Source organism: Periplaneta americana, chromosome 4, assembly GCF_040183065.1.
Source record: "Periplaneta americana isolate PAMFEO1 chromosome 4, P.americana_PAMFEO1_priV1, whole genome shotgun sequence".
NCBI classification, from domain to species: Eukaryota; Metazoa; Arthropoda; class Insecta; order Blattodea; family Blattidae; genus Periplaneta; species Periplaneta americana.
In genome coordinates this window covers 15071789-15098647 of record NC_091120.1, presented here as the reverse complement: position 1 = coordinate 15098647, position 26859 = coordinate 15071789, and the positions used below count along the sequence as shown (strand labels likewise).

The window sequence follows — 26859 nt, the reverse complement described above, 5'->3', positions numbered from 1 at the left end:
TTTTAGGGAAGTAAATGGATTTTGAGCAAGATCGTGCGTATTTGCTTGGTTTCCGCACAAAACCAATCCGCGGAAAGTCTAAAATTCCACATTCAGTATTCCCAACCTAACACACACAACAATTTCCCTCTTCTTACCGCGTAAGTGACATATTGATTTTACTGCTTTAGGCTTTTAACATATTATTTTTTAGAGACGTTCAATATAGTAATAATTATAAATTGGAAACCTACCACTACAATTTCACCTAAATTGCACTGTTAATTAATGTTTTTAAATATCTGCAAAAATTAAATAAACTCTACAACTCCACTAAAGGTACTGCATTTCGTGATGCATGTAACATTAAGGAAACCATTTGTTTTAAGTCCCCATTTATAGACTGGGGGGGGGGGAAGACAGACGTATATCACGGCCTGCTGGAGTATAGTAAACACAGAAAACATTTTAAAGCAACAATGTTGAAGATAGATATTTTTGTTTTCCAAAATTGCCGCCATTGAACAGAAACCAAGATGGAGATTTCATTGCAACTAATTAGAAATTCCTCTTTCAGGTATGTAATAAACGATCTTCGCACAAAATAATGTACGATACACGAGCGGTATGTTTTCTTTCAATTCTCGGAAATTAAAAAAGCTCAACTACGTTTCGCTTTTTCAAACTTTTCCTCGAACATGAAAACTTCAACATACCGCTCTTGTAACGCATATTACTATTGTGCGAGATCGTGCGTATTTGCTTAGTTTCCGCACAAAACCAACCCGCGGTAAGTCTAAAATTCCACATTCAGTATTCCCAACCTAACACACATATCAATTTTCCTCTTCTTACCGCTTAAGTGACATATTGATTTTACTGCTTTAGGCTTTTAACATATTATTTTTAGAGACGTTCAATATAGTAATAATTATAAATTGGAAACTTACCACTGCAATTTCACCTAATTTCCATTGTTAATTATAGTTTTTAAATATTTGCAAAAATTAAGTAAACTCTACAACTCCACTAAAGTTACTGGATTCGTGATGCAAGTAACATTAAGGAAGCCGTGAAAAAATCAACAAGATTCCAGACTCATCATAGACTGGGGGAAAAAAAAGACAGACGTATATCACGGCCTGCTGGAGTATAGTAAACACAGAAAACATTTTAAAGCAACAATGTTTAAGATAGATTTTTTTTTTTTTTTTGCAAATTTGAACATTGCAACTAATTAGAAATTCCTCTTTCAGGTATGTAATAAACGATCTTCGCACAAAATAATGTACGATACAAGAGCGGTATGTTTTCTTTCAATTCTCGGAAATTAAAAACGTTTCGCTTTTTCAAACTTTTCCTCGAACATGAAAACTTCAACATACCGCTCTTGTAACGCATATTACTATTCCCACTTCCACAGCAGTAAGCATGCTGCTATTAGCTTGTTTTTAGGGAAGTAAATGGATTTTACCGTGATATTGCTAGTTGCTATTGGCGACGGAGCGTAAATCAACTAAACATATTCTCACTTACTTCCCTAGAGCAGTAATATGACTTGGTATTTTAATAACGGTTTAGCCGAAAAAAATAATTTGTTATACTTCGTAAGACACACCTAGATAAGCAGTTTTAACTATCCAAAATGTGTATCATATTTAGAAGTTCTTTTCGGCAAAGAATAATTTCGGTTGATACAAAAGTCCGTAGCGTTTTTTCGCTGACATAAGTTTTTATATGAGATGAATATAGGGCAGAAAGTAATCAGTAATATATTCTCCTACATTATCTATGACTCTCTGACAGATGGCGGGCTTATGTGAGGGCGGCAATGAACCTCTGGGTTCTCTAACAGCTATTTGTAAGTTCTAAGTAACTAAATATGAAATACAAATGGAAATTTCTGAAATTAAATTGACCAATTCTAAAATACATGTATACATCTGGAAAAAGTGTAGGTTGAAAATTTTCTGCTGTAGCAGTAAAAAATAAAAATAAATCAAAGTATAGAGAGCAGAAATGAGATTTCTGAGAAGCACAAAAGGATGTAGGCCTACAAGATAATACTTGATAAAAGAAGACTTACGGAGAAAATTAAATATATACGCTATAAATAGTAAAAAAAAATTATCGTAACAATTGGCTACTATCAGGTGCGAATTAACGGAGGGGGGAAAGAGGGAAATTCCTCCCTGTTGAAAAGTTATATGCCATCTCATGAATTCATATTAACATCCCTGCAAGGGATAACTTCTGTCCCCCCCCCCCTCACAAAATATAATTTTGCATGATCAGACATACAACGAAACAAATCTAATTTTATTACCTCAACTAGTCCTTCTCTTGTGAACCAGGTCGCTCGTCCTCTGATCATGCGCACCGTCTCCTTTCTGGGACTTATAAAGTATCTATGCGACAATACTTTTTTTTTATGTGCAGTAGTGGCAAAAAAACCGGACCGACCATTGTAGCTGATTCAGAGCCTTGTTCACTCCAGAGCACGATAGACCGGTAACAGACTTTCGTGGTTCGAATCCTGCCAGAGAAGGAAACTTTTTTTGTCCCTTATTCAAATTTATTCCCAATAGGCCTACTTTTCGACTGCAGCGATATTTTACTACTTGATTAACTTATTATTCCCAGAGCAAGAATTTTACCAGCAATCGAAATATATTTGGGAATAAATTTGAATAAAGAACAAAAAAAAAGTTTCCTTCCCAGGCAGGATTCGAACCACGAAAGTCTTAGTTACCAGTCTATCGTGCTCTGGAGTGAACAAGGCTCTGAAATTAGCAGTGGCGTAGCATGAAATTTTGGGCAGGGGAAGCTAACTCAAATTGTCTTCCATGTACATATGGGATAATGGAAAAATATAGTCTTAGAATAAATAATAGTCAATGTCAAGTCAGCAGTCGAAGATTGGTTGGAACCTCGTAAGTAACACCAATAAGGTATCACCTCAAATGGTACGTAGTAAATTATGAGTTCATGGTTTACACATACATATCTCTAACAAATAGACACGTATACGTATAACATTAGCTCACTCCCTGTCATACTTAGAGGAATCACAATATTAACGGTCAGTAAATACAGTATTAGTAATTACGTAAGTTATGCGTCTGTCTTGGTTGTGTCCTTCATTGATAGCAAGGGAGTCGGTCGTTTCTTTTTTAAATCACATTTTTGTTCATAAGTCAGTCTTGATAATGGAATTGTCTAAAAATTCAAGTAAATTGGTGTCAGGAACTGTTATTTCACTCATTATTTATTATATCAGCCACAATGCACACTAACACTTCAACTGAACACAACTCACGAAAGGGATAACTCGGAAACTAAATTCTTTTCAATGTTAAAGCTAGCTTCTTGCGAGCCTTGCGACCAGGGTAGTTTCGATAGAAAGAAATGGAAAATCTGCGGGGTGGGTTACACAGAAGAATGAGGGAATTGGAAGCTGGTGTGTGCAGGCTTCATGTTTACTGCTGCATCATAAATCATCCTGAGCTGCCGCATCACAATATTTAACGGGTAAATAAATATTGCATTAACCCTCAAGTGGTATTGCTTTTTAAATGTACGTTAAGGTATCTATCCATATGGGTCTATATTGACCTATAGATACCAGTTGAGGTTAATTAGTAAATAATATTGTTCATAAACTGCAGGTTTCTTATGAAATTATTATTAACTGGGGAAGCTGAGCTTTTTAGCTTACATTGACGCTACGCCACTGGAAATTAGCTACAAGGGTCGGTCCGGGTTTTTTTTTCCACTACTGTACATGTGCTATGAAAACTCTATTTGATAGATCCTTTGTACAAAGTCAGTTTCTTTCCGACATTAAAAGAGTTGCTCACCGGATCTGGAGAGGAAGTTGTACCGAGCCCTCTTGCTGACGTACGGGGAGTTGCCCGACATCATGATCGCGGAGTCCGAGTCAGAATGGTAGCCGGATATGTCGCTGGAGTCATCCTCGTCTTCAGCTACTTCCTTCATCAGATCCAGCACCTGCAACATTCAAACAGTCCGTACTGAGTAGAAGCTTTCATTTTATACATGACATAGCTGGAACACACACACGTGGTTGGTTTCACAATAAACCGAGCGACTTTTCAAGTCCGATAATGTGACAGAAGTTGAAATTTGTGATGATCAACACCCATGGCAGGATTGTTTTCTTCAGTGTCCAGTGATCGTTGAATCAATTTCGTTCTCCACTCGTTATTTTCAGACAACGGATGTTCTGCGGATTAATGCATATTCAGAGCACATTGGGCCTATTATATCTACTGAATAAAAAAAAGAGTTATCCTAATTAAGTTTTTACGTTGTCTACTTTATTTTTTTTACAAAATGCTTTTTTATTGTCAATTGTCAAGAGTTATCCTAATTAAGTTTTTACGTTTTCTACTTTTTTTTTCTTTACAAAATGAGTTTTTATTGTCAATTGTCAAGAGTTATCCTAATTAAGTTTTTACGTTGTCGACTTTCTTTTTTTTTTTTTACAAAATGCGTTTTTATTGTCAATTGTCAACAATTATCCTAATTAAGCTTTTACGTTGTCTACTTTCCTTCTTTTTTTTTTTTTTTTTTTTTTTTTACAAAATGCGTTTTTATTGTCAAGAGTTATCCTAATTAAGTTTTTACGTTGTTGACTTTCCTTTCTTTTTTTTTTTACAAAATGCGTTTTTATTGTCAATTGTCAAGAGTTATCCTAATTAAGCTTTTACGTTGTCTACTTTCCTTCTTTTTTTTTTTTTTTTTTTACAAAATGCGTTTTTATTGTCAAGAGTTATCCTAATTAAGTTTTTACGTTGTTGACTTTCCTTTCTTTTTTTTTTCTTTTTTTTTTACAAAATGCGTTTTTATTGTCAATTGTCAAGAGTTATCCTAATTAAGCTTTTACGTTGTCTACTTTCCTTCTTTTTTTTTTTTTTTTTTTACAAAATGCGTTTTTATTGTCAAGAGTTATCCTAATTAAGTTTTTACGTTGTTGACTTTCCTTTCTTTTTTTTTTCTTTTTTTTTTACAAAATGCGTTTTTATTGTCAATTGTCAACAATTATCCTAATTAAGCTTTTACGTTGTCTACTTTCCTTCTTTTTTTTTTTTTTTTTTTTTTTACAAAATGCGTTTTTATTGTCAAGAGTTATCCTAATTAAGTTTTTACGTTGTTGACTTTCCTTTCTTTTTTTTTTCTTTTTTTTTTTTTACAAAATGCGTTTTTATTGTCAATTGTCAACAATTATCCTAATTAAGCTTTTACGTTGTCTACTTTCCTTCTTTTTTTTTTTTTTTTTTTTTACAAAATGCGTTTTTATTGTCAAGAGTTATCCTAATTAAGTTTTTACGTTGTTGACTTTCCTTTCTTTTTTTTTTCTTTTTTTTTTACAAAATGCGTTTTTATTGTCAATTGTCAAGAGTTATCCTAATTAAGCTTTTACGTTGTCTACTTTCCTTCTTTTTTTTTTTTTTTTTTTTACAAAATGCGTTTTTATTGTCAAAAGTTATCCTAATTAAGTTTTTACGTTGTTGACTTTCCTTTCTTTTTTTTTTCTTTTTTTTTTACAAAATGCGTTTTTATTGTCAATTGTCAACAATTATCCTAATTAAGCTTTTACGTTGTCTACTTTCCTTCTTTTTTTTTTTTTTTTTTTTTTTTACAAAATGCGTTTTTATTGTCAAGAGTTATCCTAATTAAGTTTTTACGTTGTTGACTTTCCTTTCTTTTTTTTTTCTTTTTTTTTTACAAAATGCGTTTTTATTGTCAATTGTCAAGAGTTATCCTAATTAAGCTTTTACGTTGTCTACTTTCCTTCTTTTTTTTTTTTTTTTTTTTTTTTTTTTTTTACAAAATGCGTTTTTATTGTCAAGAGTTATCCTAATTAAGTTTTTACGTTGTTGACTTTCCTTTCTTTTTTTTTCTTTTTTTTTTACAAAATGCGTTTTTATTGTCAATTGTCAACAATTATCCTAATTAAGCTTTTGCGTTGTCTACTTTCCTTCTTTTTTTTTTTTTTTTTTTTTTTTTTTACAAAATGCGTTTTTATTGTCAAGAGTTATCCTAATTAAGTTTTTACGTTGTTGACTTTCCTTTCTTTTTTTTTTACAAAATGCGTTTTTATTGTCAATTGTCAAGAGTTATCCTAATTAAGCTTTTACGTTGTCTACTTTCCTTCTTCTTTTTTTTTTTTTTTTACAAAATGCGTTTTTATTGTCAAGAGTTATCCTAATTAAGTTTTTACGTTGTTGACTTTCCTTTCTTTTTTTTTTCTTTTTTTTTTACAAAATGCGTTTTTATTGTCAATTGTCAACAATTATCCTAATTAAGCTTTTACGTTGTCTACTTTCCTTCTTTTTTTTTTTTTTTTTTTTTTTACAAAATGCGTTTTTATTGTCAAGAGTTATCCTAATTAAGTTTTTACGTTGTTGACTTTCCTTTCTTTTTTTTTTCTTTTTTTTTTACAAAATGCGTTTTTATTGTCAATTGTCAACAATTATCCTAATTAAGCTTTTACGTTGTCTACTTTCCTTCTTTTTTTTTTTTTTTTTTTTTTTACAAAATGCGTTTTTATTGTCAAGAGTTATCCTAATTAAGTTTTTACGTTGTTGACTTTCCTTTCTTTTTTTTTTCTTTTTTTTTTACAAAATGCGTTTTTATTGTCAATTGTCAAGAGTTATCCTAATTAAGCTTTTACGTTGTCTACTTTCCCTTTTTTTTTACAAAATGCGTTTTTATTGTCAAGAGTTATCCTAGCTCTGTCAAAAGCACTGGAGCGCGTAGTACATAAGCAACTGACTGACTACCTCAATGAGCATTGCTTACTTGACGACTACCAATCTGGTTTCCGTGCAGGACATAATACTACTACTGCCCTTTTAAAAGTGATTGAAGACACTCGAGAAGCCAGCGACAGAGGAGAATTAACACTACTGACATTACTAGACTTCAGCAAAGCTTTCGACACAGTTGACACGGATCTCCTTTTATGCAAACTAAAAAACTACAATCTTTCTAACAGTGCCGTTGCTTGGTTCGATTCCTACCTTCGCGAACGCCAACAATGTGTATCAGCCGGTGGTCATTCTTCCAATTGGCGTACCGTCAAGGCCGGAATCCCTCAGGGCTCGGTTCTTGGGCCATTACTTTTTACGCTTTATATAAACGACGTAACAAAGATCTTAAAATATTCAAAACACCACCTATACGCTGACGACTTACAACTTTATATTCATTCCCGAACTTGTACAATCAATGACTCTGTGACCAGAATTAATGAAGATCTAGCATCTGTAGCTCAATGGGCGCAAAAATTTGGACTCAGACTAAACCCAGACAAATCACAAGCTATAATAATGGGCCACCAACGAGCATTAAACAAAATAGATCTAGCCACTGTATCAAATACAAAAATAAATAATACTACAATTACATATAGTAAGACAGTAAAAAATTTAGGGGTATATTTAGATTCAAATTTAAATTTTCAAAGTCATGTGACCTACATATGTAAGAAAACTTTTTCCATAATTCATTCCCTCAAATCACATTCTAGTTCGTGGAATTGTTTGTTGAACACATGTCAGGTTGCGCAACTTCACCTTAACCCATGACATATAGTAAATATTGTAACTATGCTGTTGTAAAATTGAAAATTAATATGTAATGTATTTATTATTATTATTATTATTATTATTATTATTATTATTATTAGTATTATTATTACTATTGCTACTATTATTATTATTATTATTATTATTATTATTAATATTATTATTGTCAGTTATCAATATCATCATTGCTATCTCTGTTTTCTTTCTTTTCGTTGTATTAGCTCGATGAGAGCACTATAATGTACTTTTGACTCTGTTGACCCTCTATAGGGCTTTAACTTAATTTGTATCATTTTCATCAGTGTTTGTATTTCTTTTTTGTATTTATATGTGCTATCTGGTAGGATGGAAGAGAAGGCCTTATGGCCTTAATCCTGTCAGATTAAATAAATTAAATAAATTATTAAATAATTAAGCTTTTACGTTGTCGAATTTCCTTTCTTTTTTTTTCTTTTTTTTTTTTTTACAAAATGCGTTTTTATTGTCAATTGTCAAGAGTTATCCTAATTAAGCTTTTACGTTGTCTACTTTCCCTTTTTTTTTTTTACAAAATGCGTTTTTATTGTCAATTGTCAAGAGTTATCCTAATTAAGCTTTTACGTTGTCTACTTTCCCTTTTTTTTTTACAAAATGCGTTTTTATTGTCAAGAGTTATCCTAATTAAGTTTTTACGTTGTCGAATTTCCTTTCTTTTTTTTTTCTTTTTTTTTTTTTTTTACAAAATGCGTTTTTATTGTCAATTGTCAAGAGTTATCCTAATTAAGCTTTTACGTTGTCTACTTTCCCTTTTTTTTTTTTTTACAAAATGCGTTTTTATTGTCAATTGTCAAGAGTTATCTTAATTAAGTTTTTACGTTGTCGACTTTCCTTCCTTTTTTTTTTCTTTTTTTTTTTTACAAAATGCGTTTTTATTGTCAATTGTCAAGAGTTATCCTAATTAAGTTTTTACGTTGTCGACTTTCCTTTCTTTTTTTTTTCTCTTTTTTTTACAAAATGCGTTTTTATTGTCAATTGTCAAGAGTTATCTTAAGTTTTTACGTTGTCGGCTCTGGTTTTTTTACAAAATACGTTTTTTATTGTCAATTGTGTTTTTATGATCATTTTGCTTAATTTTTTGTATCCCTATGTCGAACTCTGCCGTCTGGGATCGGAACCAGTGTGTCACAGCCGCCTGTACACCTCTGTCGATCCCACGGTATGACAAATGCCTCTATTCTAGTCTCTAATAGCTCAACAGTTGTATCTGTTCCAATAAATTTTTCCAATGAAATTGCGTTTTCGTTCCGTAAACGACCACAGGAAAAAGTATTTTTGCGGCCCTCGTAATTGCGCTCGAGTGACCAAAATTTGTACAAGCACATGTTTTGACATCATTAACATAGCTGAAGAAAAAAATTAACTTTTTTATCTGCTCCCATGAGAAAGTTTGCTTGTAAGCCACGGTACGCTTACAAACATTCTTAGAATTGGAGTCGTACTATATTTGAAGCGATTAAAAGTGATTACTTGGTTGTTTTTTTTTTCAGAAGTTTTTCCCAATGACGCTAAATAATCTAGTAGTTCATACAGTGTTGTTAAATAACCAAGTAAAAATGAAGAAAAATACGAAATGTACAGACTTACAAAAACACATGCACAACTCATACTCAACACTCAACTAATTTTTAATGCATATCGCCACTACCACCACCACCACCACCACCACCACCACAAGAAGAAACCGGAAACATGTGGAAGACCTCCCTGTAAATCTGAAGAAGGTGAAAACAAGCCAGAACTAGTCATTAATTAAAGTAAAAGTGTCAATATTAACATAGGAAAGTGAAAAAAAATTGTTTATTTAACAAATTTAACAAATCATTAGTGATGTAAATGTTAAAAATCTATATAAAATATGTGTTTTATACTTATCAAGTTTAAAAGAGTCGTGTGTTCATCAGATATTTTAAAGTCGTTACATATCAGAAGAAAATATCTATTCTGGATTAAATAGCGAAAAGTAACTCGTTAACATTTGAGCAGTCTACAGGTGAGGAGGCGAGACCTGGCATGTGAGCTGTGCGAGAGGGGAAATAATGAGCTATCAGAAAGAGTTTGTTTCATGATGGTTAATATTATACGAATCTACCGATACGGAAGTTCATCTAAGACTAGAACCTATCTTTCTCCTCCACATTTATTGGTGATATAGTTACGGCACATGATAAGGTCACAGGACAGGTCTTGCCTCCTCTACTGTACCTCTATCATATTCCTCCTGTTCTATATTAGCACTATGATGTCGTTCTTGTAGCTATCTAGATCCGACTCAAAGATATTATTAGGAAAAAACTGCACATGCGGTTATGAATCAAAGTCGCTTTCCCCAATATTCGTTCTTAGGTTTCATACTTGTACACATAATACACTGATGTCATAACTTGAATAAACGAATAGCTAGTGTAATAAGTGGTGGGTTGGCAACCATGTTCGTGCGTCAACTGTTTTTCCGATGTCATGTCTTATTGTTGTTGTTTTGTTTTATTGTGTTGGATTGCACCTCTGTGCAATAACTGCTAGTTTCTTGCAATGAATCGCAACGTTGGTGGAAGCACGGTAAGAACACAGCATTGGTGATAGCAGACTTGGAGAAAAGATTTCCTGATGACAGTTGCGACAGATGATCGAACAGTCATTCGTGAAAATCGATGAAAATCGTGACTTATGTTCTGCCATCTGTAAGTCAGTATCTAAACGTTGTGAATATTGAATAATTTCAAGGGAAAAATTGTTCCGGGGCCGGGTATCGATCCCGGGACCTCTAGTTGAACGTACCAGCGCTTTGCCAACTGAGCTACCCGGGAACTCCACTCGACACCGTCTCAACTTTTCCCTTTATATCCACACAACTCGCGTGGGCTGACGAAGCGCCAAAGACCCACATCGAGTGTGAATATTGTTTGTCGAGAAACAGGGCCTCCATTTTGAATAAAATGTGTAAAGGAATGTATGTGTAGTAAAATGTAAATTGAAAGTAATTAAATATATGGAAGTGTTTGGGAAAAGGGACTTTTGGAACAGATGCATTATAAGTATTGCTAGTTAATATATCTCTTTAAAAAGAGGTCAACGGAAGTACCAGTTCGATAAATGAAATTATCGATACCTATTGTTTCAATAATTGAGAACCGAAGTTTGTTTGTTGGTTTGCATGTCACCATGACGGGTATTTAAACACTACAAGGTCCAGGGAAAATATTTGCTTAAAATATTATAATGAATAATGAATAAGTTCGGAGAAGGCAGTGACATTACGTATTATTGAACTATATTAAAAATGAATTAATTTTATGAAGTTGGCTATATTAGAATAACAATCGATAATATACTATTTCCGGTAAGAATATGAATCGATATTATCAAATAGACTGGCGGTACCGATAATGCATCTAAGCCCGACTTTTAAGCCATATTAAAAAAAAAAACTGACGTCATAAATAAGAAAGTCGACCTGGTTGGCGAGTTGGTATAGCGCTGGCCTTCTATGCCCAAGGTTGCGGGTTCGATCCCGGGCCAGGTCGATGGCATTAAATGTGCTTAAATGTGACAGGCTCATGTCAGTAGATTTACTGGCATGTAATAGAACTCCTGCAGGACAAAATTCCGGCACATACGGCGACGCTGATATAACCTCTGCAGTTGTGAGCATCGTTAAATAAAACATAACATTTAACATTTTAAATAAGAAATTATTATACGTCTTACGTATGAATGCAACGCTAATGTTACGCATAACTACTATCTTATGTTGACTGCAATAACTGCTTCTTATTTAACATAGATCGAAAAATTTAAACTTTTTATGTAACAATCCATACTTTATACTGAAACAAAACGTAAGTATGTATATACTGTATTTTTATTACAACACTTTCCCTACAAAAAAAGTACAGAGAAACAGCATAACTTAAACTGCTAAATAAATATAGCTATCAACTTGAGAGATATTAAGGAATGTTGCAGTCCTTCCTTCAATGTCAATGACACGGAATGAGAAAGGCGGACGCATGTAACCTCACTTGAATGCTCAGCTCTCGAGGAAAACCTGTTTGGCATTCTTACTTTCGAAGTTGTTTCCTAAGTCCGTAAGCAGGTGACTGACCCACCTTTACTCACATCAAATAGTAAATATCCCACACGTTTACACCTGTCTCTCTCTGAGAACTCGTGTTTAGATATCCCTTTCGGATCCGAGTTCCCCTCCTCCACTTACGGTGGTAATTAGATTAGCCCACTTTCAGCGACGATGGCAATTCAGTGAGTCGCCACTTAATGCGACCTAGACAGGACCAAGGTGAACTGACATGATGACAATCGTGCATAAGATTGTTTTCGGAAATTACATTTTTGTATGCCCAATAATCTTAACCACAATCTATTTTCATTTTGGCTGAACAGAGAGGGTTTGGAATTGAACGGGTTACATCAGCTGCTTATTTATGCGGATGACGTGAATATGTTAGGAGAAAATCCACAAAGTATTACAGAAGACACAGGAATTTTACTTGAAGCAAGTTTAGAAGTAAATCCCGAAAAGACATTATGGGCGATATTCATAGATATTCTTAGCGCGGGCTTCCGGTGGATAATCAGCGAACTAACGTTTTTCGTATTCATAAACCAGTGTTAGCGATGTGATATGACATGAATCCTGTACAAGTAACCAGTCGATAGCCGGGGCTAGTTTAGCACGCTCGTAGCGCGGGTTAGCGAAATGTCTATGAATAGCACCCCTAGTGTCGTGACCAGAACATAGTACGAAATGAAAACAAAAAATGGAAATTTATCTTTTGAAAAGGCCGAAAAATTCAAATATCTTGGAGCAACATTAAGAAATATAAATGACACTCGAGAGAAAATAAAACACAGAATAAATATGGAAAATGCCTGTTATTATTCGGTTGAGAAGCTTTTGTCATCCAGTCTGCTTTGAAAAAAAACTTAAAGTTAGAATTTATAAAACAGTTATATTACCGGTTGTTCTGTGTCGTTGTGAAATGTGGACTCTAACTTTGAGAAGGGAACAGAGGTTAAGGGTGTTCGAGAATAAGGTTCTTAGGAAAATATTTGGGTCTAAAAGGGATGAAGTTACAGGAGAATAGAGGAAGTTACACAACGCAGAACTGCACGCATCGTATTCTTCACCTAACATAACTAGGAACATTAAATTAATTGGTTTGGGCAGGGTTTGTAGTACGTATGGGCGAATCCAGAAATATGTAGTGTTAGTTGGGAGATCTGAGGGGAAAAGATATTTGGGGAGGCGGAGACGTGGATAGGAGGATAATATTAAAATGGATTTGAGGGACTGGATTAATCTTGCTCACGATAGGGACCGATGGCGGGCTTATGTGAGGGCGGCAATGAACCTCCGGGTTCCTTAAAAGCCAGTAAGTAAGTAAGTAATCGATTAAATATACGAAAGGATGGAGTATACTGGTGGAAGGAAAGAGCAGTTAGCCGTCTCACCTGCATGGCTATCTCCCCCGAAATTACCCTATTCACTCAAGATCTTTTAACGAGAATATTAGTCACCGTTCAGTGATCAGTAAATTGACGCAACCGTTGGATAAATTGCTCTTCCCATTCCCGTTAATTCTAACATCCCCATTAATTCTTACTCTCCTACAGGTAATTTTAACAAAATTAGTATCATTTTATAGATCTCGTCTGGCAATCTGTAGGTCATAATTCGGACACTTTATTATTATTATTATTATTATTATTATTATTATTATTATATTAGTATTATTATTAATATTATTACTACCATTGTATTGTGAGCATGAATTTCAATAACTTATATTCGGAAATAAGGTCAACTATTGCCACTGCACTGTGCAAAATGGACTACGCAGTAGCCTATGCGAAGAAGTACACAGTCTTGCCAGCAACGGAAGCGCTGGACGTATAGACATGATCGTCATGAAACCGCCTACTAAGAAGGATATATTTTTGATCTTACAATTAGGTTTTAGAGTCATCTCACACAATCACAGGAAGTAGACGAAGAGAAAATGTCAATATATCTCCCTATTGTGGATTTCTATAAAGAACGGCGGGCTTATGTGAGGGCGGCAATGAACCTCCGGGTTCCTTAAAAGCCAGTAAGTACCAACTATAGTTTGACAACTTCAAGTGAAACCCCGTAAAACACGCCAACTTCTGGAATCTCTCTCTTTCTTTCTTCTCTCTCCCTCGCTCCTCGTCATTCAGTCACCAATCACCACGTAAATATCTGAGAGGGTGTGTGTGTGCATCGCGATCAATAGAAGAACCACTCTCTAGTATTACCACAATAACGGATTATTCATTTTTGCCTCGACTGTCGGCTAGGAAGGTTCCATTATGCTAGCATTGCAGGCAACTAGTCAACCTTTTAATGCTTTTGTTAGCAGGTTTGACAAACTGTGAGTGGACGTGCAAGTATATAGTGCATAGTGCTCTCTCCCTTCCCTCCGTGCTTTCTCACTTGCTCCTCCCCAAGACAACCAGCGCTCACGTAGTAACTCAGTCAGGGTTTCAGTTCGATTTGTCAATCTATAGAGGATTATATAGAAAGCAGAGCCTTCTCACCAGCGGTCGGGACACGATACCAAAATTGACGGCCCAGATTTTTAAAGATTTTGGCCTTGACAATACAGGTTCTATAGCAATTTTTAGAGAATTTTTTTTAGCCAGATATGTTTTATTTCAGCGGTTTTATAATTGTTGTTATAGATTTCAGCAGGATGCTTTAGACCTACTGTTCTGTAATTGTTAATTTATTTGCTCAGCATTTAAGTCGAAGTCGGGTTAATGTATTTACAGGGTTCCTACAAAAGACCTTTCCGGTTTTGAACATATGTAATTTAAGTTCTATGAATCTGAGGTACATGAAATAGTACCAATGGAAAGAGAAACTCAAAAAGTTTAGTTCCTTACCTTAAAGATGTTCAATATGTCCCCCCTTGGTAACAATGCACACATCAAGCCTATAGTCAAGTTCCATGTAGGTACGCGAATTTTCCGATTTCCAGATTCTGAGGTTGTGTCTGTTTCGCTGTTCTGCAGTTGGTTCCCAAACAAAATATCAACAACGTGAGTTGGTTCCCCATGTCCAAATATCATCGACGTAAGTTGGTTCCCCATGTCCAAATATCATCAACGTGAGTTGGTTCCCCATGTCCAAATATCATCGACGTGAGTTGGTTCCCCATGTCCAAATATCATCGACGTGAGTTGGTTCCCCATGTCCAAATATCATCAACGTGAGTTGGTTTCCCATGTTCAAATATCATCAACGTGAGTTGGTTCCCCATGTCCAAATATCATCGACGTGAGTTGGTTTCCCATGTCCAAATATCATCGACGTGAGTTGGTTCCCCATGTCCAAATATCATCAACGTGAGTTGGTTCCCCATGTCCAAATATCATCGACGTGAGTTGGTTCCCCATCTCCAAATATCATCCACGTGAGTTTGTTTCCCATGTCCAAATATCATCGACGTGAGTTGGTTCCCCATGTCCAAATATCATCAACGTGAGTTGGTTCCCCATGTCCAAATATCATCAACGTGAGTTGGTTTCCCATGTCCAAATATCATCGACGTGAGTTGGTTCCCCATGTCCAAATATCATCAACGTGAGTTGGTTCCCCATGTCCAAATATCATCAACGTGAGTTGGTTCCCCATGTCCAAATATCATCAACGTGAGTTGGTTCCCCATGTCCAAATATCATCGACGTGAGTTGGTTCCCCATGTCCAAATATCATCAACGTGAATTGGTTCCCCATGTCCAAATATCATCAACGTGAGTTGGTTTCCCATGTCCAAATATCATCGACGTGAGTTGGTTCCCCATGTCCAAATATCATCAACGTGAGTTGGTTCCCCATGTCCAAATATCATCAACGTGAATTGGTTCCCCATGTCCAAATATCATCAACGTGAGTTGGTTCCCCATGTCCAAATATCATCGACGTGAGTTGGTTCCCCATGTCCAAATATCATCAACGTGAGTTGGTTCCTCATGTTCAATTCAATCCTTAGGTTTGAGTGCGGAATTTAAAAGTAAGGAATCTGAAATTGGTCAGCTTCTAAAAACTATATTCGGACTGCCTTTATTGGCTCCTCAAGAAGTTGAAGATTGTTTTGTTAATGACTTAATGGCTGTCAAACCTATAGACGATCGATTGGACCAGTTCTTTGATTACCTCCTCCATACTTATATTACACCAACAAATGAGCATCCACCTCCAATATGGGCTGAGTTTACTTCTTCCTTAGAGCGAACAACCAACTGTTGTGAATCTTTTCACAGTAAACTTAATGTGCACTTTTGTGCTCCACACCCAAATATATTTGCACTTGCAGATGCTCTGAAGGAGGTTCAGTGCGATACTTACATTAAGCTTAGGAGTAAAAGTAAATGTAGACCTAAGATAATGCAACAAAAGGAAACGTTTGTGAAAGATTAGATGGAAAAGCTTTCTGATGGCAGTGTAAGTAGATATGCATTCCTGCGACACGTTTGTTTCAAATTTTTACCAGTACAGAAATAAAATTGTGAAGTTATTCGACGCAGCGTGTCCGCCAAGCACAAAACATTTTTAACCTACCTACTACTGTAGACAATAGTTGACAGTCCTAAGTCTGTATAAAATGGGAAGGGAAATGTTTTCTGTCTTGATCTAGCGCGGGAACCAATTGCAGTACACAGGAGAAATCAACCTGGAACCAACTCGAGTATAGCTCTGGGACGAACTGGGAACTAATTCACAGATTTGGGAACCAATTCCAGTACAGCCGTCTGTTTACCTTACCAGAAAGATGATGAGTGGCTTCGTCAGAAAAACCACGGAACGAACGAATAAATTCATCATCGGTTTTAATTAAGTCTGCAACTTGGGCAGAAATTTCTTCGTGGCACTTACAAGCAAACATTCTGATGGGGACAAATAAAAAAGTTATTTTTTTTTCTTCCACCATCTTAATAATGTCAAAAGAAGTGCTTATACAAATTTTGGCCACTCGACCGCAATTACGAGGCCGTCCTTGGGCCGTTTATAGAAAAAAGCACAATTGCATGGAAATATTTATTGAAACAGATACAGCAATTATTGCGCTATTTGTCAACATATCCCCACTGGAATTGAGACATTTGTCATACCATGGGATCAATTTTTATGTCGTAGAAGTCAGCCGCCTCACATCGGAGCCAGCGTTTGACTGCGTCTGCAACTCTATGTTGATTCCATTATATGAGAAATGTCTCAATTTCGATGGAAAATATGTTGAAAAATAGCTCAATAAATTTGCCCAATGAAACTGTGTTTTTTTCTATTAACGGCCCCTGGCGGACTTATTTTTTATGGCCCTCGTAATTGCGGTCGAGTGGCCAAAATTTGTATAAGCACTTCTTTTGATATTATTAACATGGTGGAAGAAAAAATTTTAACTTTTTTATCTGTCCCCATCAGAATGTTCGCTTGTTACTCCTCTGGTTTTAGGGCTTGCAGCAATTGTAGGCGGTACGGATGAAATCTCAACCTCTTGCGAAGAATGTTGCCACAACTAAACTTTTTGAGTTTCTCTTTCCATTGGTGCTACTTTCATGCACCTCAGATTCATAGAACGAAAATTACATGTGTTCGAAACTGTAATAGTAATATGCGTTACAAGAGTGGTATGTTGAAGTTTTCATGTTCCAGGATAAGTTTGAAAAAGCGAAACGTAGTTGAGCTTTTTTAATTTCCAAGAATTGAAAGAAAACATACCGCTCGTGTATCGTACATTATTTTGTGCGAAGATCGTTTATTACATACCTGAAAGAGGAATTTCTAGTTACTTGCAATGAAATCTCCATCTTGGTTTCTGTTCAATGACGGCAAATTTGCAAAAAAAAAAAAAAAAAAAATATATATATATATATATATATATATCTTCAACATTGTTGCTTTAAAATGTTTTCTGTGTTTACTATACTCCAGCAAGCCGTGATATACGTCTGTATTTTTTTTTCCCCCAGTCCATAAATGCGAACTTAAAACAAACGGTAAGGTTATGTAATGATTTATTTTTCATTTTAATATTTCAACAATATTATTTATATAACATATTGCAGTAATAACATCGGCATCTGGAATCTTGTTGATTTTTTCACGGCTTCCTTAATGTTACTTGCATCACGAATCCAGTAACTTTAGTGGAGTTGTAGAGTTTACTTAATTTTTGCACATATTTAAAAACAATAATTAACAGTGCAATTTAGGTGAAATTGCAGTGGTAAGTTTCCAATTTATAATTATTACTATGTTGAACGTTTCTAAAAATAATATGTTAAAAGCCTAAAGCAGTAAAATCAATATGTCACTTAAGCGGTAAGAAGAGGGAAATTGTTGTGTGTGTTAGGTTGGGAATACTGAATGTGGAATTTTAGACTTACCGGGGATTGGTTCTGTGCGGAAACCAACCAAATACGCACGATCTCGCACAAAGGTCTTTTGTCGATGCTCTGTATTTTATTAATATTCTTTTTTTTCACATTTGTTCACAATTTTTTGTCTTTATGACAACTTTTCCTTGTAGAAGAAGAATAATAAAATAAAATAAAGTACGCATAGTTAATAAACACCTATAAATTAATACTGATTGCAGAATCTCAGCGAAATGTAGAACTTAACTCGTCATGGAATTAGCTGCGGTGCCAGGCTCGTCAGGAGCAGGATGTGGCACACTCGGCTCTTGTGGGAATACACATTATTCATTTAGATATTTATTTCATTGTTCGCATCTAGGTTTCGTGGTCACATGAAAGTGGAATGTTTTTACTCCGCGCTTAAATGATGCATTGTATAAAAAGAATTAGCGCTGCCGCGTAGATTAGCAGAGGCAGGAGTTAGTGAGATGTAATTAAAAGAAACCAACATGCTTCGTACGCTTCAACTTCTGTCGACATTTTTTCGTAAGTTGATTTTAGTGTTCTTCAGGCCTGACCTTCTTAAAACGGATACTGTGTGTGACTCGGGAGCGATACGACAGCGGGACTTTGGAGCAATATAACAGACGAACATTTATGTCCTGAAAGTAACAGTGGTACTTACAGGGTTGCCAGAAAATAAGGAACAAACTTATGACAGCTGTAGATTAGAGACTAGAGAAAATGAATCTGATGGGGCAATATATTTCAAGACTTTAATAATAATAATAATAATAATAATAATAATAATAATAATAATAATAATAATAATAATAATAATAATAAATTTATTTATTGATATTTATGTGCTGGACAACAACCATAGGCCAATAAAAGTCCAGCACAGTAATATAAAATTAATAATAATAATAATAATAATAATAATAATAATAATAATAATAATAATAAATTTATTTATTGATATTTATGTGCTGGACAACAGCCATAGGCCAATAAAAGTCCAGCACAGTAATAATAATAATAATAATAATAATAATAATAATAATACATTTATTTATTGATATTTGTGCTGTACAACAGCCATAGGCCAATAAAAGTCCAGGACAGTAATAATAATAATAATAATAATAATAATAATAATAATAAATTTATTTATTGATATTTATGTGCTGGACAACAGCCATAGGCCAATAAAAGTCCAGCACAGTAATATAATAATAATAATAATAATAATAATAATAAATTTATTTATTGATATTTATGTGCTGGACAACAGCCATAGGCCAATAAAAGTCCAGCACAGTAATATAATAATAATAATAATAATAATAATAATAATAATAATATATTTTACTTTAGTAGGATATTTTACGACGCTTTATCAACAGCTTAGATTATTTAGCGTCTGAATGAGATGGTGATAATGCCGATAAAATGAGTCCGGGGTCCACACCGAAAGTTACCCAGCATTTGCTCATATTGGGTTGAGGGAAAACCCCGGAAAAAACTTCAACCAGGTAACTTGTCCCGACCGGGAATCGAACCCGGGGCACCTGATTTCGCGGCTAGACGCGCTAATCGTTACTCCACAGGTGTGGACAATAATAATATATTTATTTATTGATATTTATGTGCTGTACAACAGCCATAGACCAATAAAAGTCCAGCACAGTAGTAGTAGTAGTAATAATAATAATAATAATAATAATAATAATAATAATAATAATCCGTGACGGCACAGCCCTTGAAGGGGCTAGACCGACCAGCCGGCTACTGGCCTTACGTTCACAAGCCGAAGCGGAGGTGGACGATCATCCAACCAGAATGGCAGTATTATGTGGTTAGCAGGATGATTCCCCCAGCCGTTATAGCTGGCTTTCGCAACCGGGTTTCGTTACTTATCGTAGCTCCCCCAAGTGTATCACGATGCTGGATGGGCACCGGTCCCATACACTGGCATGAGAAAATTTCTTCCACCATGATGACTCGAACCAGCACGCATTCCGTAACGCGAGTCCTAGGCAGGATGTCTTAGACCACGACGCCATGACGCGGGATTCAAAACTTTAAGTAGGCCTAAGTAGTCATTTTCAAAGTTTCGAGATAAATGGGTTGACGTTGAGCCCATACATGTCCCACTAATCTTTGAATACCTACATATGCACACATCCCAGTTTGCAGTGAATTGAAACTAGTCAGTTTTCGTACTCACTGTTTTTTCTAGCCATCTTTAACTCGTTTGGTTTGTAATCGCGAATTCTGCCATATAAAATTCATAATAGACACATACGATACACCGAGGGAATCATAGTGAAAAATTGTTGCAGTCCGATATCAATAGCTTCCAATTCAACATCGTAGTGTGTAGAGTACCCTGGACATATAGGGGAAGGGAAAAGGAAAAGAGATACCACCGCTCATGTCCTTTTCGCTTACGCCGCTTTAGAAACACACACACAGACAGGTAGTGTGCATCACTGGTGAACTTTAGGTGACCAGCGAGAGCCGAAAGTTATGATGTCTGCCTTTTACAATCCGTTACTCAGCAATGCTTGCCTACCTGTGTATTCGTATCGGTCCGGAACATAACTGTCGGAGGGGTAAGGCATGATCCCCCTCCCCTTAGCCGTCACTTGTTCAATGTTAAGCAGTTTGCTTATCCCTCTCTACCTTCCCCTTTATTGTGTATTGCGAGCAATATTTTATATGACGTAATCTTTGCCAACCACTGATATTACTTTATTATTACAGTAAAATGATTAAAGGCCCATTCACAATGAAAATTAAACATAACCGTAACATAAACACAGAAGTTTGCGCCCAGGCTACCAAATGGGATCATTCACAATGATTCACATAAGCATTGACATAAACATTACCGTAAGACGTTAACATGAAAGTTTGCAAACTCCAAACTTTCATGCTTATACTTACGTGATTTGCAAACAGAACACAATCATGGAGCGCGGAAGTATACGAGAGAATATGAGAAAATGGCGTCGTTGTTATGTTTCCATGGTTACCAAGTATGTTTACTGTTATGTTTATGTTCCCATCGTGAATGATGGTATGACTTCTTGATTTCACTGTAACGTTAAATTAACGCTTACTTTATGTTTAATTTTCATTGTGAATGAGCCTTAACTTTTAAACATTACTTCATAGGTACATAAATTAATTAGCAAACGTGGCATAAAATCGTCCAAAAATTTTGGACCATAATGTTCTGAGCCAAAAATGGAAGAGATATTTTAAAAACTATTCACCATGCACTTCTCTTAAAATATTACTTTACACCACAGAGCAAATAAACCTGTGTTTGTGTAGTTCAGAGACTGCCGAAGTTCTGCACCTCGTGTTTCTATTAAAACGTTGCACTGCTGTTGTCTTCACTGTAACTACACCACCGCTTACGTACAGTAGGCCTATAGATTTACAGGCTTTTGTATCTTACATTTATCTTCATATACTGCACTGTCATGGTTACGGATGTATAATTGTGCCACTTAATAAAATCTGGAAAGTACCGAATAAAGAAAAGTAGTGTCGTATGTTTGCAAAGTATTTCCCATCGTATTTTTGACAAATAAATTCAATGAATGGAGATTATAGCCCAGCTCGAGCTGTTTATTGTTAAACGTCTTCAGTCCATGAAGCAGCCGTAGCTAATCTAATACCACGCGCCAGTGCCTACACTATTCCTTGTTTCCTAGTTTACAGGATGTTTTATAACCAAGACATTTTACAGTCACTTGCCAGAAAATCGGTTTAAACCTCAAAGTTAAATAACAATTGCATTTGGAAATCATTTCGTTAATAATTTACGTTTAAAGAAGCGTGTAATTTTACTTTTATTCACGCACTGAAGTACATGTCACTGTTTGAAGAGGGAGATGGCGATTCATACGGAACTTAAAGAGAAAGCATAAATGCGTATACTATGCACCACACACAACCCTGAGAGACCTCTACAAAATGCGAAAGAGGGCTCTTAGAATTATACACGGCAGAGTCTGGTTTGAACACAGAAAGACTTAAACACCATTTCTTAACATTTTGTTTGAACGATTTCACCAGGGGCGAATGCTAGTCACGAAAGCTAGGCTTGCTCTTTTATTCATAGGGGAAGATGGGAGGATATAATAATTCATAATTAATAAAAATAATCAGACCCACATAAATAATTTATTTTATAATTATGAAATCATTATGAGTCATGGATCATATTCGCTTATCAGATGTAGAAGTTCGATATAATATATCAAACATGGCCAACAAAACAGTTTATTTAGTTTTTTCGACCCTGCCAACCAATGCATATTGTTGTATTGAGATGCACTGAACGAGCGCACATATTCTCTATAATGTCTGTCTTCTCTTGAATAGTCTTCGGGAAAATGGATTTATTAATAAGGTTTCAATAACACACAATTCCGAACTCATTGCAATACTTCAAATGAATGTTTAAGAATTAATAATACATGCAGCAGCTAACATATGCATTCGGCTCATACAATTACATTGCACTCGCAATCACAGCACATTCCTGCTGTCAATACTGCTCTGTGTAATGTTAAATAGTCGTTGGTGTAGCTCTCGGACCAGAGCTTCAAACAACACATAACAGAAGCATGTGCACCTAGGACGGACTAAGGAGGAAGGCACTTGCGCGCGCATCATATTCTTGCTATTTCTACGTCTTTCCTGTAGCTCCGGGAAACGAGCAAGTGTTGCGATACTTGCGGTGTGCAACCTGCGGATGGTATTACGCCTATACAGTATTCCAAAAATCAAAATAAATGTTAATACTAAATAAATAAATAAATAAATAGCCAAATGAATAAATAGACAAATAAATAGTCAAATAAATCTATACTAATAATAAATCTGTAGCCGAAATTTTTCTGGTAATTTTCGATTTTCCAAAAATAATTGGTGTTAACATGTATAATTAACCATTCTGAAACCGAAAATAGCTTTTTTGAAATTTTTGTTTGTATGTCTGTCTGTCTGGATGTTTGTTACCTTTTCACGCGATAATGGCTGAACTGATTTATATGAAAATTGGAATATAAATTAAGTTCGTTGTAACTTAGAATTTAGGCTATATGGCATTCAAAATACTTTATTTAAAAGGGGGGTTATAAGGAGACTTGAATTAAATAAATCGAAATATCTCGCTTATTATTGATTTTTGTGAAAAATGTTACATAACAAAAGTTTTTTTTAATTATTTCCGATAAGTTTTATTCTATACAAAATTTTCATAGGACTGATATTTCATGAGATAAATGAGTTTTAAAATTTATATAACAACGCCAACTAAGGCGCTGTAATAAAATAAAGAACAAATGACTTCATTTATAAGGGGCCTTGGACAACAAACGAAAGCTATTAAACATACCCTACAGAGAATGTTTCTTTTGTATGAAGTAATATCGATTAAAGGATAGACAAGACTTTTAAAATAACAATATAATACATTTTCACCGCCACCTCAGATTATAGCATTGTGTTCCTGCAATAACTCCGATGTACAAAATATAAAATTTTTGAGTAGAAAGAAAAAACACATTTATTCATTCCATGGCAATGGAACATAGGAGATCGTGAATTCTTACATTATCGAAAGAAAGAAATATAATTACATATCACTATATATGCTGTATCACTATTTAAGTTATTTGAAGTGTTCAGAACCATAGTGGGCCAAGCGCCATTTACTGAAGACATAGAAAACAAGAGTTAAAATTAAGTTATTACCATAATTCAATGGAAACATATAGCAAGTAATATAAAGTATACACAATAAATCTAAATGATATCAATCTTCATTAAACTATGGTTGCATATAATAACAATTAAGAAACGTGTTATTGTCATTGCATCAAATGAGTGATCTCTGAACCAAAATGATCGCATTTTAATTATTTAAATACAATTTAAATTAAGTAACATATTGAACGATTTATCCTTCTATCAAACACGAATGTTCCTTGGATAAAATGTCTTATTTTAATTATGTAATTACTTTATATTTATTTCTAACGGATGCAGCGGAGCGCACGGGTACGGCTAGTAAGTGAATAAATAAATAAATAAATAAATAAATAAATAAATAAATAAATAAATAAATAAATAAATAAATAAATAAATAAATAAATAAATAAGTAAATAAACAAAAGAACAAACAAACGAACGAACAAATAAATAAATAAACTAACAACTATAGACAGTAAGCGGTGTTTAGTTAAGCTATACGCATAAATATTAACTTGACACTTGTGGCGGGGTTCTCCTGTATGTCTATGTCAGGCTTCTACATCATTCCATCAACATTTCTCCATTTCGTCATCATCCCATAGCATTCCCTGGACGCCGGCTGGCGACGCACGGAGGGGGCTGGCCTAGGGACGAAATAGGTTTGCTTGCTCGAAACCTGGTTACGCAGCGAACCTTAGTGTAGTCAGCTGGTATAGGTTTGGAAATGCGCCTAGCTTGAGAATTAGCGAAATAATATAATACAGTTGCAGTGCTGGGTCATGGTGTCCCCGTCCTCAAATTCAATTCAATTCGAGTATAAATAACACGAGGGGTTCTCTAATAATGCCGACCCGGGTGGCGCAAGCCGTAGAGGCACGCAATGACTCTACGGCAGGGATGAGACGATATTAGCTCCCAATCATGGTAGAAGAGCTCGACCTTGATCACGAGCGCATAGCGCATCCACTGTAACATAGACAACAGGGATGTACATGCACATGCAGCGAATAAAGGCAGCAATTATTACAATAACTTGGTTACTAAATTTCTGGCTATGTAATAGGGCTAATTATTCAGTTATTTAATATACATGTAGCCTACATATATAAACACATTGCAAAGGGAAGGGTTTTTTAGGAACAAAAAGAGAAATAGGAAAGTTAATTGTATGTAAACCATTTTATTGTTAAAAGCAATTATTTATTATGTAAATACTTCACTTCATTGGTTAGGAGAAACTAATACAGTCTACCTGCTCCACGTGTGTGATCTCTAAGTACTTTTGAGTATTTGTTGGAAAAATAATAATGACAATATTGATTGAAATAGAGTATATTGATTGTGTGATTGTGAAAATGTAATCCTTACTCTCCAGTCGTGATTATGTAATGAGTTTTCTTAGAGTGATTTGTGAGATGCACGTAACACGAAAAAAACAAATTGATTAAATTAAGATATTGAGAGCCATCGTAATTTTTGGGGTCAATCATTTAAGGGGATATGTATGACTTTTAAAACTTCCACAATTTCGGCCAAAATTTGTGAAATTTAAACTATATAAACAGATCTATAATAATATCTGTACAAAATTTGGTGCAATTAGGTCTAATAGTTTTGAAATTATATTTTTAAGCATATTTTATATTGACGTTACTAAAAAAGTTCCTTGCATTAAAGTTTTCAGAATGTTTAGTTCATATTTGCTCAAAATCCTGAAAATAGTTATTGGAATAAAAGTGAATTAGCATTTTGAGTTTAGTAATAGTATAAGTTAAAGTGCAATCAAAGATAAAATATTATTTATAAATTAAAGAGGCACGTAGTCTAATAAAAGTAAATATCCAGAAACAAGCAACAAATAAAACATCAACAATACATTTAAAATAAAGAAATAAAAGGAATCTAGATACTATCTACTGACCCAAATGTAAATTAATTTACCTTCGATGTCAATTCCGAAATGAATTTCTCTCTTCTCCTGAATAATGCCTATATTTTTTTCATGTTGCGTCTCATAATGCCGTTTTATGTTGATTTTTTTTGCAAATTATATTTTTTTTTACACAACAAACACTGGACTTCATCACCATGTTCGAAGCATAAATATTGTATCTTCCACTCTTCCTTGAAAGCTTTAAGCGCTTCCGTTCCGTCATGATGCGCTGTGTTCTAAGATCTGTACATCCTTTAGCAATGTTTACAGGTAAAAGAGCTCCGCGCGCGAGCAGCGCGCATAAAATAGCTCTCGCCCGCAATTATTAGTCACCATCGCAAGACTGCTCTACGGCTTGGTCCGAAGAGTTGTGGGTTCGAGTCCCGCCTCGGGCATGGGTGTTGTGTTTGTGTTAGTTTAGTAAACAGAAATCAGAAAAACTGAACCAAAAAAAAAAAAAAAAAAAAACAGCAATCTTTCGGAAAATGGCCTCTGGCCGGATATAGAAATTAAAAAAAAAAAGACCAATAACAACGCCAACCCTAGCTGTGCTGTGCAATTGATTGAAGATCATAACCTTCATAACCTCAATCGAGAACAACGATGCAATAATCTGTTGAATTCGTGGTCAAACAACTCTATTGAAAGAAATACCCAGCCATATCCTACAACTCACGATTCGATTGAGACATTAACCTTAATAACCAGCAAAGATATTGTATCAGCATCCGGTTTGTAACGACTTGATGTGGTAAGTGAACGTACGCTACGGGTGCACATAACCCTCGACTCATCGCGTTGCATTTAACTCACCGACGCGACGTCACCATTCAAAGTCTCGATTACAAACAATTCTTATTCGCTGATAGCCATTTATATACACCTGACGACTGTAAACTCATAAATCACCCACAATCATTAATTTCACATGTTTCGTCACAGTCTGACACAAAGTAATGCGGAATCATCCTCGGTATTTTGTACAAAGAAATTCGTTATGTCAGTCTAGATGCGTCTTAAATATATGATCCATGAAATAGACTTTAACACGCGAAGAGGAAATTGACAGTGATTTGTACCGTCAAATATTAAGCATATGCTATTTTA

The 26859-nt window shown here is 34.9% G+C and overlaps 1 protein-coding gene across 1 annotated transcript in view; it reads right to left on the bottom strand.

Moving 5' to 3' along the window:
- The window catches only part of LOC138697544 (uncharacterized), a 123236-nt gene that overhangs the window by 57402 nt on the left and 38975 nt on the right, over nucleotides 1-26859 (bottom strand). The window contains exon 2 of the mRNA XM_069822877.1: nucleotides 3840-3990. Within this exon, the coding sequence (XP_069678978.1) occupies nucleotides 3840-3990 (151 nt within the window). The remainder of the gene's footprint in view (nucleotides 1-3839; nucleotides 3991-26859) is intronic.